The sequence below is a fragment of the Borostomias antarcticus genome (genome assembly GCF_949987555.1).
Source record: "Borostomias antarcticus genome assembly, chromosome: 11".
Taxonomy (NCBI): Eukaryota; Metazoa; Chordata; class Actinopteri; order Stomiiformes; family Stomiidae; genus Borostomias; species Borostomias antarcticus.
Genome location: NC_140244.1, coordinates 1837753 through 1855236, shown reverse-complemented (window position 1 = coordinate 1855236; position 17484 = coordinate 1837753). Strand labels below are relative to the sequence as shown.

The following is a 17484-nucleotide window of genomic DNA, read 5'->3' as shown; positions in this document are numbered from 1 at the left end:
TCGTACCTGTATTAGTGTCCATATCTATCACTCTCCCTCGTACCAGGGTCATATAATTACCCCTCTGTATTAGTGTCTATATCTATCACTCTCCCTCACCAGGGTCATACAGTATATTAACCTCTCTGTACTAGTATACATACCTGTATCTATCACTCTGCAAAAAGATTTGTACTTAGTATATTGTCAAAACAAAAGTAAAACTTCAAACCTGAGATTATCTATTGTTGAAATTTTTGGTACCGACATTTATGAAAATGTATGCATATTTGATGAGATATTGCATAATTTGCATATTTAAACAATTGTTTTAAGACAAGGTGTAAAACATTTTTTGCTCTCTTACTGTGAAGATTAAACTGGTAGACATTCACGAGGATATCTTAAAAAGAAAAAAAAAAGTCCTATTCACCCATTGATGTTTTCATCACTGAGGGTAGATAAAACATTGAAAAATATCAGTTTTTAATAAAGTCTGGGCATTTTTGTGTTAATATATTGATAGTTTACATGTTATAACAGAAGAATGAGGAAAAATCTGACAATTGATGAGTGGAAGAAAAAATGCTATTTTGCCTGTAGTGTCTCCTCTTGAGAATGAGGTTTTGTCTCGGGACAAATTAATATTATTATTTTTTATTATTTTTTTTATTATTATTTGTCTTGGGAGAAATTCTTGACAGTTGATACCCCAAAGAAAGGAGGATGGCATGTCCTTCCTCAATTGACAATATGTTTTTTTTGACAATACTGTAGAAATTCTGTTACCTACAGTCAACCCTCAATAAATCATGTGAAAGTATCAAAGGAAGCCATTTTGTTTTTCCCTCGTAGACTTCCTCAGAGGCAGGAGAGCTTCAGTCGGGGTGGACACGTCCCCTCTCTTCGTCTCTCTGGGACAGGACGCGGGCCGCGTCCGCTCCACGGGATTGGAGGAAAGCGGCGAGACGCAGGCGGCGGCGGCGGCGGCGGCGGAGGGGAGTTTCAGCGAGCAGCGGCGCCGCGGGGTCACTCCGTGGGGCGTGCCGCTGGTGTGGGGCGACAGCCGCAAGTCGGCGCTGCGGCGCGCCGGCTTCGCCGAGCTCGGCGTCCGCACTGGCCTGGTCACGCTGGCGGTCGGCAGCCGCTACGCCCGCTTCCTCCGGCGCTTCCTGTCCTCGGCCGAGCGCCACTTCCTGCCCGGCGCCTCCGTCACCTACTACGTCCTGACGGACAGCCCTCGCGCGCTGGAGCCGCCGCCCGCGCTGGGCCCCGGGAGGGAGCTGAGGGTGGTCCCCGTGGCGGAGCTGGGCGGCTGGGAGCGCCTGGCGCAGCGCCGCATGGCCCTCTTCGCCGCCGCCATCAGAGACCCGATCCGCAACGAGGTGGAGTACGTCTTCTGCGCCGACGTGGACCAGGAGTTCGTGGCACCGGTGGGGGCGGAGATCCTCGGGGAGCTGGTGGCGACCCTGCACCCGGAGCTCTACGGCACGCCGCGCCACGCCTTCCCGTACGAGCGCGAGAAAGACTCGCAGGCCTTCGTGGAGGACGGCGAGGGGGACTACTACTACACGTCGGAGCTCTACGGGGGGCTGTGCATGGAGGTGTACGCCATGGCGCGCGACTGCGCCCGCCTCATCCTCCAGGACCAGGCCAAGGGCGTGCGGGCCAGGGGGCTGGAGGAGAGCTACCTGAACCGCTACCTGGTCAAGAGGAGGCCCACCTGCGTGCTGTCGCCCGAGTACAGCTGGTGGGACTCGGCGCTGGCGGCCGACGTGCCCGTGCAGAGGCTGGTCTCGCTGGGGAGGAGGTGTGAGTCGCTGGAGCCCCATAAGAGAGAGCAGCATGACTGCTGAGCCGGGGGTGGGGGGTGGGGGGGGTGGAGGAGGGGCGGGGGTCAGGGGGGTGAGTTTAGGGCTAGGGGGCGTAGTGTGAACGGCTCAGTTGATTCCGGGGTGGAAGTTTCTGCACGGTACTTGCAAAGTGAGTTTGGTCTTTGGTGTGGGTTCAATTCACAAATTTGTCTCCACTCATACTGAAGACAAGTGCATGAAATTACATTTTGTTATAATTAAAAAGGAAAAAGGAAAGAAGAAAATATCCACGGACAAAAGTTGAGAGGGGAATTTGAGAATCTCATTAGGGCTTGCTGACGGCACGTTTTTGATCTGAGGCTAACCTTAACCCAGGACACTTTAGCACTTTGGCTTTAGCACTAGATTATGCGCTTAGTCACTTGTTTAGAAAGGAGATGCACTTGTGAGTTCTGGCGAGTAGTAGTACATTGACTACCTGCGTTAAATGCAATTATTTTAAGTCGCTTTGGATGAAATTGTCTGCTAAATGACTGTAATGTAATGTACAGTAACTATAGGAGAACTATTTTACTCCTTGTCCACACATACCTACAATACCGTATGTTAGTTCGGGGCTATGTTGTAATTTTGAGTGATTTCTAGGGCCATCCCTTAGAACCCTTTGCAGTGTGTGTGTTAGCAGGGGGGCAGAAAGCCTTCATGGTAAGTGGGGTTCTTACTGTGTAATTGAAACTGCATGGCAGTTAAACTGATTTTGCTTACGAATTGATGGTCAAATTATGCTTTTTAAGCAACCTAAGAAAGCTATTTTTAGAAGATATCCATTACGATGCTGTGTTGACTCCATGCAATATGACTAGCTTGCAAAGAAGGCCAGACATCTGCTCTCTATTAAAGGTCAATTTGCTTGAATAGCCTATTTGAGCGTAAGCCTATCTCTTCTGCACCAGACAAAAAAAACAAATTGACCTGTCTCTTTAAACAAGACATTAATGTGAGCATGGAGGTATAGTGCTCCAGAGGCTTTGTGGTTCCCTGTGATAAGAGCCAGTGGTGTGAGTGCCTACTTTCCCCACAAATGGCCAATGATTAACTGGTGAAGGTGCTGTTTCAAGGTCCTTAAATACGAGATGGAGGGAAAAATTGGCACAACAGCAGGATGCTGGTTCTTCCTCTTCCTCTTCGTACTGGTAGAGTGTGGCCACTCTGGTCTGGAGTTATAGTGTGCAGAAGAGGGAAGGATATGGCGTTCTGCGTAACGTGTTCAGATGATTATCTTAATGTGCAACACGGTTGCAAAAATGTCGGTTCCCTATCAGTGTCCTAGCGAGTGTTTGCATCGTTTACATTTGCAATGTCGTAGATCACGGCTATTCCTATATTCCTATATTCCTATATTCCTATACTGGAGATGCCACAAATGCTTTTGTCTCTCTATCTCTCTCCCCCTGCTCTCTCTGCCTCTCTCTGTCTCTCTCTCCCTCTGTCTCCACCCCCCTCCTCTCCCTCTCCCTCTCCCTCTCCCCCCCCCCCCTCTCTCTCTCTCTTCCTCTCCCTCTCTCCCTCTCTCTCCACCCCCCTCCTCTCCCTCTCCCTCTCTCTCTCTCCCTCTCCCCCCCCCCCTCTCTCTCTCTCTCTCCCTCTCCCTCTCTCCCTCTCTCTCCACCCCCCCCCCCTCTCTTCTCTCCATTTGCGTGTTGATCTCTAATGCGAGGGTTAACAAAGCAGATGGCGTTTTCCCACTTCCAACAGATCCTGTTGTCGGGGCCAACCCGCCACGTGCGCCTGTCCTAAAGTAGCCCTGCTGTTTCAGGGCAGTCCTAACACCCACGGTCACGCTTCCAAACAACATAATTACCATCCAGAGTCTGTTCCAGGTGACCCAGGTCTGGCACGCCATGTCGGCTACGTATACATTTTATGAATTCCAGTGCAATGTGCCTTTAAATCCCTCCTAATGCCAGTCTTAAAATAGCTTTTGGTTTCAATTATGCCAGTCCACTCTTCAATTTTGAGAGAATATGGAATTGTTTACATTGAAATAATGACATACGTGTACAAGAACTAATTTGGTTATACCTGTTATGCACATACAATATCATTTTTGCATTGTTTTTTGCGTGATAACTGCCAGCACAATGACTTATTTAAAATATCTTAGTATACAGTAGTAATATGAAACCTATACTTTTCTGGTAAAAAAGAGACTCAACCAAGAAATGTTTATATTCAACTTTTATCACTGGGTACAGTTACTCAACTTTTATAATCAGTCAGTCGTGATATAGTATGATGGATGTGCCCCAGATTTCAAAGCCCTATAGTGGGGTATTAATTTGACCAGTGTACATTAGTACATGTGGCATGCATGCTGTACGTTAGTGCGTGCGTTTGTTCATGCGTCTGTTACACATGTACCACAGCTGCAGTAACAGCATACGGACAGCAGAGGGAGCGTGTTTTAAGAACATACTCCTTGAAAGGAAACACAAAGTGTTGTGGACACATTTTAAATAAACAGTAGAGTATCTATCTACCATCTTATTGCATGAACGTTTTTTTCATGTTTTATGTTTTGCTTCATTTTTTAAACATTGTCGTTTTCATTCATCAGTATTTTTGGTTTACAGAAAGTTCAAATCACTTGAGGTTCTTTTTATATTTCAATCACAGATATTTTAATTCACGACTTACTTTCGAATAAATGCGTACACTTTAGACCAAACAAAACATATGGTGGTCCTAAAGCTCAGCTCTATAGATACACCTAAACTAGAAACGCCCACTCCACTTATACATTCAAACAGCTGTACATGCTGACGACATGCATCATGGGTGGGGGACGACCGGTTCATTGTGCACTTGTTTTGGACTGGGTAAAGAAACAACTGGGAAAATGGATATGCAAATATTGACACCAGCAATCCTGTTGTGACCGACAGTGGTGTCTTTTGCATGCAAATCAACCCCACCACTAAGAACCCAGAACTGAGATGAAACCATGTACAGTGTCCCTGATATCCCAGATAGCAAGCGGATCTGGGCCATATACAGGCCAGATCTGGCCCTTGTGGCTTAGTTCCGGCCCATATATGGACCAGAATTATTACACATCCGCTTGCTATCTGGGATATTTCCCTCAAATGACCTCAATTCTTTAGACACCTAGCTAACACATGTCGTTAATACCAGTGGTGTTGAGGGTTGAGTTGGTGACAGAGAAGGGGCATCTTTATCACTTTGTATGAGCTGATTAGAAGCAGAGGCAGTCCAGTGAGCATGCATGTGATGCTGATTAGCACTGATGTGGGAGCCTGTCCAAATAACATGCTGATTAATGATTAACTTCTCTAGTCGCTCAAAATAGAAAAGTTGGTAGGGAAAGTCTGAAATGGAGAAAGGGAGAGTTTGTCTAAAAAGGGAGAAATTCTTTGCTTAAGCAACAAGGGATTTGTTTGTGATAAAGGTCTTTTTGTAATTTATTGATAAAGAATTCCCTCAAGTCTCACTCCAAACTTGAGAGGGCATCATCAGAGCAACTATTTTAAGTCTTGGATAATGCTTTTTTATGACAATTGCAAATGAAAGATCAGTTAGTCATCCTGTATTCAAATTATTGTCTTCCCATCCTTTCCCAAACCTCGGCAAATATGAACAAAATGGGTGTGGGAGGTACAGTAGGCCTACCAATGACACTCAAGTCTTCAGACCCTAGAGCAACACCCAGCAGTCCAAACAATGGATGTTAATTAAATTATTCGCTGTTTAGTGAGTGCCCAGCAGGATGAAAGCGAACCAGACAGACTAATCGTTTACTCTATCTACTCACTCAGCAGTGACAATCCAGAAAAATTAACACTTAAGGTTGAACTAAAATGATATGAATCTGTTTGCACTATGTGAGTTATGTGAGACCATTAAGGGTTTTGTGATGAGGTGATGTGGACAGTCCGTTGGTTGTTTTGTCGAAAGAGCCACACAGAGGGGTAATGAATACCATGACGACGTCAATACTTCTTGAACAAGTTCTTGAATGTACTGTATGGGTTTTTTGTTTTTGCTTGGGGGTGACTACATCTTCAACGCGCATGTGTGTGTGTGTGTGTGTGTGTGTGTGTGTGAGAGAGAGAGAGAGAGAGAGAGAGAGAGAGAGACAGACAGACTAAGCTGTCAGGATGGGTGTGGTGAACAAGCTACAGTAATCTGCTGGATTCACACAGGCTTTTCCACACCCTGCTCGGGGCTACACCACACCAAAACACGTCGCACAGGCAACCAGACAGGACTGACTCTGAGAGATAGTGCAGGTGGACCAAGTAGAATACTTATGGCTGTGGGTTTAATACATCATTATATAGTCAGTCCACTCCTTCCACTGCCAATTCACAATGAAGCAGCTTTATTCAATCCTAGAAAAAGATCTTACATAACAGCTCTAGTTGTCAGCTTTGAAATTTAAATAGAGAAAATATCCATAATATATTTTAAGTAGAGCTAGGAAGACAGCTCCATGATCAACTCAACCGACCATGTCAGCAGATGACATTGCCACGGATATTGTGTTAAACACATTATTGTTCTATGACCCAATAATGGACAGAACACAGCTGATCATTATGATCCAGTCAACAATGACAAACTCTCTCATTCTCGAGGATACAAGCCTCTTAGGAGACTTCCAGTTACACATTTTGTTCACCCGAGAGGAAAGTAATATATATATATATATAAGTCCAATCAGATGCAAAAGGTTTGAGTTCCAGTTACATTTTTTGTTCACCGAGAGGAAAGTAAGTCCAAATTCTGTCATCCTCGAGGATACAAGCCTCTTAGGAGAGTTCCAGTTACACATTTTGGTTCACCAAAATAAGGTTTGAACCAGCCCTTGTCTGAGCCCCTCCCCTTGAACCCGAGCACGGTGGCCTCAGCTCAGATGCTGGCTGCTGGGAGCTATCTGCTCGGCCGTCAGAGGGACGATGGTGGAGGGCTGGTAAAGATGGCGGCGCTCTCCGAGGATGGGAAGTATGGACTGAATTGTGGCCGACGGGACGCAGAGCGAGTCACCGTTTTGCACGTCAAACTAACAGAGACTGCCTTAAGAGCCATAGAGAGCTATCAAAACTGTAAGGTGAGTTGGAAAAGAAATACTTTTAAGTTAAAACCGACTTTGGATGTGACAAAGTGCCACGCACAGGTTGAGCTTAGCAAATAAACCAGCTTGTTTTTCTTAAGTGTTGTCAAAACACAACGCACTTTATCAATCAGATGACGAGCTAGATAGAAGATGTATACGAAATAGAGAGTTAACAGCTAGTTAACGTGACTTTAAATGAACAGGGTTAATTCGCAATGTGTCGAGTGTCTTTCCCCTAGGCTGCCATGAGCTAAGCTAGCTGGTCAACTCCCTTCCAGGCTCGCCAGGGTAATTTAGGTATCCTACGTGAAATACTAACTTAGTTGCAATACGATAGCTGTGTCAAACTGCGTACGTTAACGGTTACCGTCCATGCCACCTCGAGAGCCCACCGGTTTACCGGTTTAGCTAACGTGGCTTCATTTAAAACCAACTATTGCCCAAGATAGAGCTGTCAACTGTTACTCTAGTCTATGAAATGAGTATTTAGTCTATGAAATGAGTATTTAGTCTATGAAATGAGTATTTAGTCTATGAAATGAGTATTTAGAGAGCAGCCATAGCTCTAATGCTGGTGAAATAAACGGGAAAGTTTGATACCAAACACATCCCGGACATAAGTATCCTTATACTTTAGCCAGAAAACCGTCTAAAAGTTAATCCTCAATGTGGCACAGTAATAGTAACGTCACTGTCTTACTAACTACGTAGATTATAGTGCGTTAGCTTAGCTGGGAAGTCAACTAGCTGCCTTTAGGAAACTTGCTACCGTTTGCTAAGATAGCTTGGTGTTTGATTAAGTTGGTTGACGTTGAAATTGCATTCCCATATTCAACAGGCGAGATGAATTGGCTCAGCTAACTTACTCAACTAGTAGGTCGTATAGGACATTTTAGAAGGACCTTTATTTTGAAATGCCACATCAGAATTTCCTGAAAGTCTCTGGGTGACACTCTGGGGTGGTCTGTTGGCACCCCGGTAGTCTCGCGAGACCAGTCTCGGTCCTCGGGGAGGAGAGCCTGGGCTGCGTTCCGAATCGCATACTACCCTACTATATAGTATGCCAAAACAGGATGTAGTATGTCCCAATACATAGTATGCCACATGCAGTATGGCAAAAATACCAGGATGTCCTACTACATCCGGTTGTATTTTGCAGTATGCAAGCCAGCAGGCTTTTCTGGCTATTCTGACCCACAATCCTGTGCGCAGCGGAAATGTGCGTCACATGTGCGAGTCATGACAGCTGTAGACGGATGTCGCGTTATGGACAGCGACGGATGTGGGCAAATTTCAAGCCGCAATGTTATGACAAGGTAGTATGTCCCAATTGGATGCCTACTGCTTGCAAAGTACGTACTTTCTAAGGGCAGCTGTAGTAGGTACTGGTAGTAAGAAGTAGAAGTATGCGATTCGGAACGCAGCCCTGGTGTCTATTTACTTAACTGCCTTAAGCCCGCCCCTTCTTCCGGCTCGAGTCTGTAGAGCCCGCCTCCTACTTCCGCTTGCTTTATTTACATCGATGGAAGAAAACATGGACATACCTGAAGAAATATTTCAAGAAGTCATGATAGAAGTGTGCCGGATACATAATATCACACATTTGAAGCCACTGCAGCGTCTTAGCCTCTGAAATTATAGATACAACAACTGTTCTTCTTCCAGTCCAGACCGGAAGATTATGCGATGCGTCATCCTAGGCGCTTCCCCTCTAGACCGGCGAAACAGCTGCGAAAGAGCCCGGCCCCAGACTAGCACCCTGGAGAGGAAATGGTGTGGCATTATGGGCGGGGACTCCTAATCTGAAATTGGAGGAAAGTAGTAGATCGTATGGGACATTTTAGAAGACCTTTATTTTGAAATGGCACATTAGAATGTCCTGCAAGTCAGTGACACCCTGAGGTTGTCTGCTAGCAATCTGAAGTGGAACTCCTTTTAAAGCAGCCTAACGTAGGAGGGGGTATTTTTGCGAATGGGCGCCCCCTACAGGTTCACTTTTGCACAACTGTAGTGAAATGGTCAATACTATGCGAGTTCAGTACAGCTGCACACCCTCATGAGACAACGGAGAACAGTTGATAGATGGAATAAATGGGCCTGGTTAGTGTATATATATATATATATGGAATATATATTCCAAGATATATATTCCAAGATATAGTGTATGTGATAACCATAATTCATTTTGGTCTACTGACAAAGTTGGCCCAACTTGCAACAGTACGCACCCACGTAACATTAGGCTAGCTACATTACAAAAGAGGCCAGGTCGGCATCAGACTCATAGCCTTTCATTAAACTTTGTCAGCTCGCTAACTCGCTAGCAATCAGTCTAAGAACATAGTACACTACCAGTTAGCATTTTAGCTAGGGAACATGGTGCACCAAAGTAGTTGGATTACATGCATCCTCATACATTCACAGCTAGCACAGCCAAACATAAAGCAATTACAATGTAAGACATAGCAAGGCAGCTAATATTAGGCTAGCTAACACTAGTACAGTACTTGCAGTAGAAGTTCAATAGCAAAGAAGCCAGCTCTGTGTCAGTCTTGCAGCCTTTCACTGTGAAGCTCCCGCTAGCAAGTAAAAGCTAATCCAATATTAACTCTAGTTTGGTTTCTGACTTGGTCTCTCTTTCTGATTCGATATTGATTCGGTAAGAGATATTTCAGTTACAACACCAATTTGGCTTGATATGAAATAGATTCTCAGAGTACTAATGCTGTAAATTATACAAGGACGAACCTTCTAACCTGATTTTGTTATTAAAAATATGAATGTAGTGTTTCCCACACTTTAGTTGGGCGGCGCACCCAGGTATAATGATGGCCGCCCAAGTAAAACCAACTGATTTTTCTGTTTGAGAGAACGCCGCGATCTGCGACACCTGCGATCTATTAACTTGTCTAGTGGTAGTAGTGGACACAATAGCTGTGTTCGGAATCGCTCCCTCGTTCCCTCACTCCCTATTCCCTATATAGGGTTCACCATGTAGGGAACTACCTAGGGAACGGAGAAAATGTAGGGTACATGCGCTGTTCCCTGGAAATCAAGGTGAATTGTGGGTAATAAATAGTGGACTATAGAGGGAACGAAAATTCCGTGGAGAATTCGGACACTACAAACAAAATGGCTGACGCCCTATATAGTGCACTATATAGTGAATAGGGAGCGATTCCGAACACAGCTAATCTCCTCTGTCGCTTCCCCTCCCCTACTCAAAATAATGCGTTCTGAAGAGATCATTCCAAACGCGGAGAGAGACGATTTTTCCTGGATGGCTCATCAAGACACGGTCAATGTTTTTGGATGGATATAGCACGAATGAGGTAAAGCAACTCCTTTTCTCCTTGTAACTGTTTTCTGACTGGTAGTATCTTGAATTATATGAAAGCAAGCTGCAAATATGCTGCATTACCTAGCTAGCTTGGTAGACATGTATGCTCGCCAACGTTGGGTAGAGAAGCATGTGTGTTTGTCCATGTGTGCAACAACATGCAACAAAGTTGTCGTGGCTGGCTCAATATGATGATGCTAAATGCTCATTTTCTCTTCTGGCTATGGCAGTTAGAAAGCCACTAACTTCAGCTAAGGTTAGACTGCTTAATTGTTCATGTATTTACTCAGCAAATATAAGCATGAGTATTCAAAGATACTTTAAGAGAATACGGCGTGAGGATCATGAGGAAGAGAGGCATAGCAGCACAGCAGGTGACTTGGCATTTAGCGTGAAATGGCAATAAACAAATTATTGATTTCTGTTTTGTCTGTCTTGGTGAGTAGAATTGCTTGTTTTGAAATGTGTAAATGTTTCAATCCCACTATGCTCTTTTGCGCTGCCTAATCTCTGGACAGACACAAGCTGAGGTCAGGCAGCTGCTGCCCAGTGAACATGACGAATGGGCAGAAACATACCAGAACCTGAGCCTGCTAGCTCCAGCAGGGCAGCTCATCCCTGTCCCTGTCGAGAGATATTTCAACCACGAAAAGGGTAAGTTAAATTATCTTTAGGCACTAAAGATATTTTGCGTCTAATTTCTGTATGGTTAATCTAAAGCAAAGTGCCTGTTTTTTTTATGTTTTTCAGGTGAAAACGGACGTGAGAAACAGATTGAGTAGAGCACCTGGCTGCATGTCTGTGGATATCCACTGATGGAGCAGCACCAGTTCCCAGACGTAGAGGCGTTACAGCTCTTCTTTGAAAAACCAAGAAAGATAAAGTGCCCTGGCAAACAGTACCGTCTTTGCTCAAACTAAAGAGTAGCTAAAAGGCAAGAGAGAGACTAAAGCTCTCCCCTCCCCCCTCTCCCTCTCTCTCTCTAGCTTACACATGCTCTCTCTCCCTCACTTGCTGTTTGTCTTGAACGCGCAAACATAATTCCAGGGAAGAAAGACTTCTGAACCGCCCTCTCTCACACACGTCCCTTTTTAATGTTCTTCTGCATTTGTATTCTGTAGAATAGCGCAACTTGTTAACTTGTCAGAGCATTGTGTGTGTATGGTTGATGTCGATGAGACGTTTTTCATAATGCAATGTGATGCAGAATAAACCATTGACTGGTGGAACACGCTGGCATCGTGATTGACCCTTAACACAATGCAAGAACACTGTTACACTTTTCCTTTACATAAAGACATTTCCACAATAAAATGATGTATACAATTTCACAAGAATGCAGGAAATGAAGTGTCTGATGCTTAAAATGTTCTGGGGGTGGACAACCCTAGACTCCACTTAATCAGGTTTGCCCCGAATCAGCTACCACCACAAGTATATTTCAAACCTGTAGGAAACACTTGTTATGTTTACATTAAGAACTGACCCCAAAGCAGTTACATTCATATACTTTTTATTTAAGAGGATCAACACACTACAGCAGTCAACACAATAGCCTATAGTGCAAGTTGTGCAACTCTACAGTCAGTGGGAGTGATCAATGAGTGTCTTTCCGCAGACTTTTATTTTGAAACCTCCGCAACGCTACGTAGCTAGCTAGCTCAGCTCTAACGTTATGCTAGATAACGTTAGCTACTCACGCCAGACTGATGGGTTTAAAACCTTCAAGCATCCACGGGAAAAGGCATATATTAGCCTAATTCATTTGAAAATCATTTTTTCAACCCAGCCCTAATTTACTGTTTGGTTTAGTTCACTGTAGGCTATAATACATTGTGACGCTAGCCATTCTCATGTCTGTCTCCAGTCTCTTAAAGGGGACATGCCATCAAAAATGCATTATTGTGCTTTATGTTCCCTTTGACTTTTCATTTTGAACAAGGTGGCCATAACATGCCATAGGAATAAAGGCAACAATGACAAAATCAAAAGTTAGACTCAATACAAATTTACAATAGATATAAAATAATGTTATTAGTGAATTCAGGAAATGGATTGTCACTTAGGTTGACCGGTCTTTGGTCGTTGTAGGCTATTTTAGGTTAAGTTGATGAACCTGTAGAAACCCAATACAGCCCAACTAGCTAATCCAGAGACTATACAAATGTTTTTTCTTTGGTGTGCAACCGAGAGAAGCCTGCAGTTCCCCGTTACGGGACTCCTCTGGCTCGGAGCTGAACAGAGGGCAAAATCCCAGGGAAGTTCAGTGGGCTGTCAATAACAGTGTTACATAACACCAGCTAGATGGCCAGTCAGCCTGGCCCATGCCCAGAATGTTCAGAGGATTCCATGACAGGCGCTTATGGCCGTGTGAGGCGGCTGTGGCTCAGGAGGTAGAGCGGGTCGTCCAACGACCGTAGGGTCGGCGGTTTGAATCCCGACGACTCCTGTCCACACGTCGAAGTGTCCTTGGGCAAAACTAAACCCCAATTTGCTCCCAATGAGCAGGTTAGCACCTTGCATAGCAGCTGCCGCCATTGGTGTGTGAATGTGTGTGTGAATGGGTGAATGAGAGGCCATTGTAATGCGCTATATAAGTGTTGTCAAAGCGCTATAATAAGAGCAGGCTGTGTGTGGTACTCTAAATTTAACACGGCCTACGTGTTGTATAATGTGGATTCGGCAAGGGAACGGTACATAATAAATAATAATTCTTGGCTCACTGTCAAAGCAGCTATGTGCCTTGGGTGAAATTCCAATATGAAGTGGATAAGGGTCGTCGAGAGAGACCGTTGAAAAAAGAACACTACCTTAAATCATTAGGAGCTTAGAGAAAGCTGTCAGCAAGCCTATCAGAGATGGCCCACACAAAGAGGTGGCCTGGCTCGGCACCTGACATATAAATATAACACCAGAAACCACGACAACATACAAGAAATATACAGCCGTGGCTCCCAGATCTGAGGAATTCGTATTAGACAGCGAATTGTTAGGCCATGCGCTGCGCTGAACAGCGGCCCACCAGTCTCTTTGCTGACTTAGCAGCCAAAACTGCCTGCTTTTTGTTTCTCGTCTCTCTTTGATTTGTGTGGGGGCAGAACTAGCCTGGTTGCTGGACTCGGCGCCGGCTGCAGCCCTGAGCCTCTGTGGTGAAATGAAATGTGATCAGGACTGTGTGTGTGTGTGTGTGTGTGTGTGTGCGTGCGCACGCTTGATGGGGGGATGGGTGAGTCCATGGCACAGTGGCTGGTTTTTATAAACTTCTGTGGAGGAAACCGTTGAGACTCCCACGCATGTCTAAATTCAAAGAAGCGCTTATTTGTTGTCAGTCGTTCATCTCCAATAGCAGCTGCGGTCTGTTCTATCCATGTTGGCAAAGGTTTTTTGAGGATTTTTCTGCCTGTTCCTCTTAGTGACGCGCGCTCCCTTGCGAATACTGCGAATGTTGTAGCCTTTCTCTGGCATATTTGTGGGTAGGTACCAGTAATTCCCCTGGTTCTGTTCTTTAGCAGGGCTCAAACCTTGTAAAGCCCTGGGATACCAACACCAAATCTTAATCTAATCTGAAACTAGATAGATAAATAATCAAATAGGCTTGTGAGGGTTCAAAAGTAGTTTGCCTTGCATGGTTCAGATATTCTCCTGTGGGTGCTGGCGATGTCAAGAAAGTAATACTTACCTAACTTAATTTATACTTAACTTAATAAATACCGCACACAACGGATGATTTTTTTATTTTTTATCGAACAACGCGTTTCGCCTTACGGCTTCATCAGGTTCAGGTTTGTGACGGTTGTCGGTGTTACCGGGGTTACTGTGTGCGGGCGTACGCCGTGTATTTAGAGTCACTACTGCCACACCGCCCCCTCAAACTCAAACAGGTGTCTGATCAGCCCCTACGCATGCGCCCTCAGCACAGAGCGGGGTCTGGAAGGATCAGATTTCACTTGCAGTTCGCTTGTAGAGAGTAGGGAGAGAGGAGAGGGGGAGGTTATGGCTTTAGCCTCTCCTGGCTAGCTAGCCTAGCTGACGTTAACAGCTAACCTAGCCACTGAGGCAGCCTATTCTCTTGCCTATTGGAGCAGTGTTCTGTTCGTTAATTGTCATGTCAAAATACTCAGAATTTGCTTCGGGCATGGTGCATATTCCTAGTACGCTGTTCCTAGTACGCTGTTCCTAGTACGCTGTTCCTAGTACGCTGTTCCTAGTACGCTATTCCTAGTACGCTGTTCCTAGTACGGTATTCCTAGTACGCTGTTCCTAGTACGCTGTTCCTAGTACGCTGTTCCTAGTACGCTATTCCTAGTACGCGGTTCCTAGTACGCTATTCCTAGTAGGCTATTCCTAGTAGGCTATTCCTAGTACTCCATGTTGAAAAACTATGGCAATAAAACAATTTGATTATGAAGAAGCACAGGACTGGAAGTGTAACGTTTATATCTCACCTTACAGTGATTGCGTATTTACAGGCAAGCTGTGGTAGCCGTGCTTCGCCAGAACCAATTCGCAAAAATGTGAAGGGTCTGGAAACTCGCCCGCCCCATATTAGATAAACGGTTGTGATTGGCACAAACACATATCTGTTCAAGCGGGTTCTGTAAGAATGGTTGGATGTCCAGACTGATCTGTGGAGTGGAATAGAAAGTGAGCTTGCGAGATCAGGCTGGCGATGGCAGGCTAAAGCCACAGAGGCGACACAATGTTGTTCAATGTAAGGCAAAGGTCTAATGTTTTGGATTAAAGTAAGCGCTCTCTTATTGTAGGCTAGACAGGGTCACCGGTAATACCGGTGTTGTCATGGGTTTAAAAATCCACACCGGGACATCTCTCTAGTCAAAGCACACAACACTACAGTTCCTCTTCAAAGTGAAAACACTTCTATCGTAGTCTAAGATGGCTCAATGCATGTTTGTGACTGGCTTCTTTTCAAATGGACACAAACGCAAGCTCCAAAAACTGCATAAAAGCAAACATCCAAAGTATCTCCCTTAAAAGACCACATTCCCCTGAGGTCTGCAAGTTTCTAATAGCCTACTTAAAGCTGGGAATGTCTCTCAAGATGCCTTTTAAAATGCAAAAATGTTGGCACAGCTGTTGACATCTTCAGTGCTTTGCAGCGTTTTAAGTGTATGTTAGCTTTCAAGTGTGGCTTGGCACTTGCCTTTTTCGAGTTGTCACAACAATGATCTATGTCAAATTTCACAATAGGTCATGAGATGTTGCAGTTTCTCAAATAGGCCAAAATACAAAATGACAAGTAGCAAATTGTCTTGGCTTATTGTTCAAAATCCAGCGATTGTACCCCCTCCATGGTAAATGTTTCTGCCTGTAGATCCTTATGTGGGCGAGGGGATGCGTCATCTCTGATCTCATCTCCTCTCTTCCAGAATGTACCGTCCCCACGGCCGTCAATACAATTCAAGGGACTCCAAGGCGTAAGTACTTTTGCACGAGTATTTGAAAGTATTGATTTTTACACTGCACGAGTATTTGAAAGTATTGATTTTTACACTGCACGAGTATTTAAAAGTATTGATTTTTACACTGCACGAGTATTTAAAAGTATAGATTTTTGTACTGCACATTTGATTACAATGTAGCCATACCAGTGGCTATAAAATTTGATGACTTTTTGGGATCAAAATTTTTATTTCAAACAACAATAACATACACAAAAAAACAAGGGGGGGGGGCAACAGACCATACAAAACAAGGTATAAACAAGGGGACGGACCAAAAGACTGATGACCAAAACTTGAGATGTATCTCTTGTGAAACAGGTCGTCTCATTCAACCTACCAGTTACGTAACTGGTGGTAAAGACATACAATTCTCGCCACTGGCGCAGCCCCCATGATTGTGTTGGATTGAGTGAAATATGCATTGTGAGTGAAAGGGGTGTATTTGGTCTTGTCACCTCTCTGTGAAAGCATCCGGTTAACCCCTACCTACCCGCCTGTGTTCCTAACTCTCCCAACGTCTCCCTCTCTGTGAAAGCATCCGGTTAACCCCTTCCTACCCGCCTGTGTTCCTAACTCTCCCCTCTGTGAAAGCATCCGGTTAACCCCTTCCTACCCGCCTGTGTTCCTAACTCTCCCCTCTGTGAAAGCATCCGGTTAACCCCTACCTACCCGCCTGTGTTCCTAGGTTAACCCCTACCTACCCGCCTGTGTTCCTAGGTTAACCCCTACCTACCCGCCTGTGTTCCTAGGTTAACCCCTACCTACCCGCCTGTGTTCCTAGGTTAACCCCTACCTACCCGCCTGTGTTCCTAGGTTAACCCCTACCTACCCGCCTGGGTTCCTAACTCTCCCAACGTCTATAAATACCACTCTTGACAGTCAGTCTACAGCTGGACAGGGACTACCCTCTGTCTCCATGTCTGTCTGTCTGTGTCTCACTCACTCACTCACTCACTCACTCACTCACTCACTCACTCACACACACACAAAATAGGGCTGTCAAAAAATATAAGTCAAGTTAATCAAGTTATTTGGGTATCGATTCGAATTTCAAGATTCGATTCCGATTCACAAGGTTCAGAATCGATTATCACGAATCGATTCAATATCGATTCGGTTAGTGTTACTAAAACCTTTTTTTTTTCTTTTTTTTTTGCTGTAACCTTAATTACATGACTACCAAGTTATGCAACACATCAATACTAGGGCTGGGTATCGATACTGATTTCCAAAAATGAATGAATGAATCATTGAATTAATTAATTAACTATTCATTCCTTCATTTATTCATTCATTCATTAAATAAAAGATCGATTTTGGGATTCATGAATCGATTCTGAATCATTTGATTCAGAATCGATTCAGAATCAATGAATCGATTTTTTAAACCCAGCCCTAGTTGGGTGTTTTGTAAATAAGGCCCCAGATGCCCCCCCCACACACACACACACACACACACACACACACACACACACACACAGTAACTCGGACCTCAAAGACTCTCTTGTAAAAAGCTTGCTCAAATGCTCACACCTCCAATCCTGCCCCTGCCTTCAAGAGTCAATGTAGGCATACTCACCATGTCACTGCTCACCATACTCACCATGTCACTGCTCACCATACTCACCATACTCACCATGTCACTGCGGAGTTATATCCTCACTAGGCCATGATAATAAACAAGGTCTGGTTGAGAATTGTTTTCACAGATGGTTCTGTTTGGTATAACTGTCACATTCAAAAATGAGCTCA

At 44.6% G+C, this 17484-nt stretch overlaps 2 protein-coding genes across 2 annotated transcripts in view; both read left to right on the top strand.

Annotated features, from left to right (window-relative positions):
* The window catches only part of LOC311315106 (globoside alpha-1,3-N-acetylgalactosaminyltransferase 1-like), a gene marked incomplete at both ends in the record, with an annotated part of 3453 nt that extends 1618 nt beyond the window's left edge, over positions 1-1835 (top strand). The window contains one exon of the mRNA XM_084445707.1: positions 835-1835. Coding sequence (XP_084301833.1) covers positions 835-1835 — 1001 coding nt within the window. The remainder of the gene's footprint in view (positions 1-834) is intronic.
* Positions 1836-6776: 4941 nt separating this feature from the next.
* ell2 (elongation factor for RNA polymerase II 2) overlaps positions 6777-17484 on the top strand; it is a 29492-nt gene continuing 18784 nt past the window's right edge. Inside the window, exons 1-2 of the mRNA XM_084445672.1 lie at positions 6777-6924; positions 15658-15705. Of these exons, the coding sequence (XP_084301798.1) occupies positions 6793-6924; positions 15658-15705 (180 nt within the window). The 5' untranslated portion in view covers positions 6777-6792. The remainder of the gene's footprint in view (positions 6925-15657; positions 15706-17484) is intronic.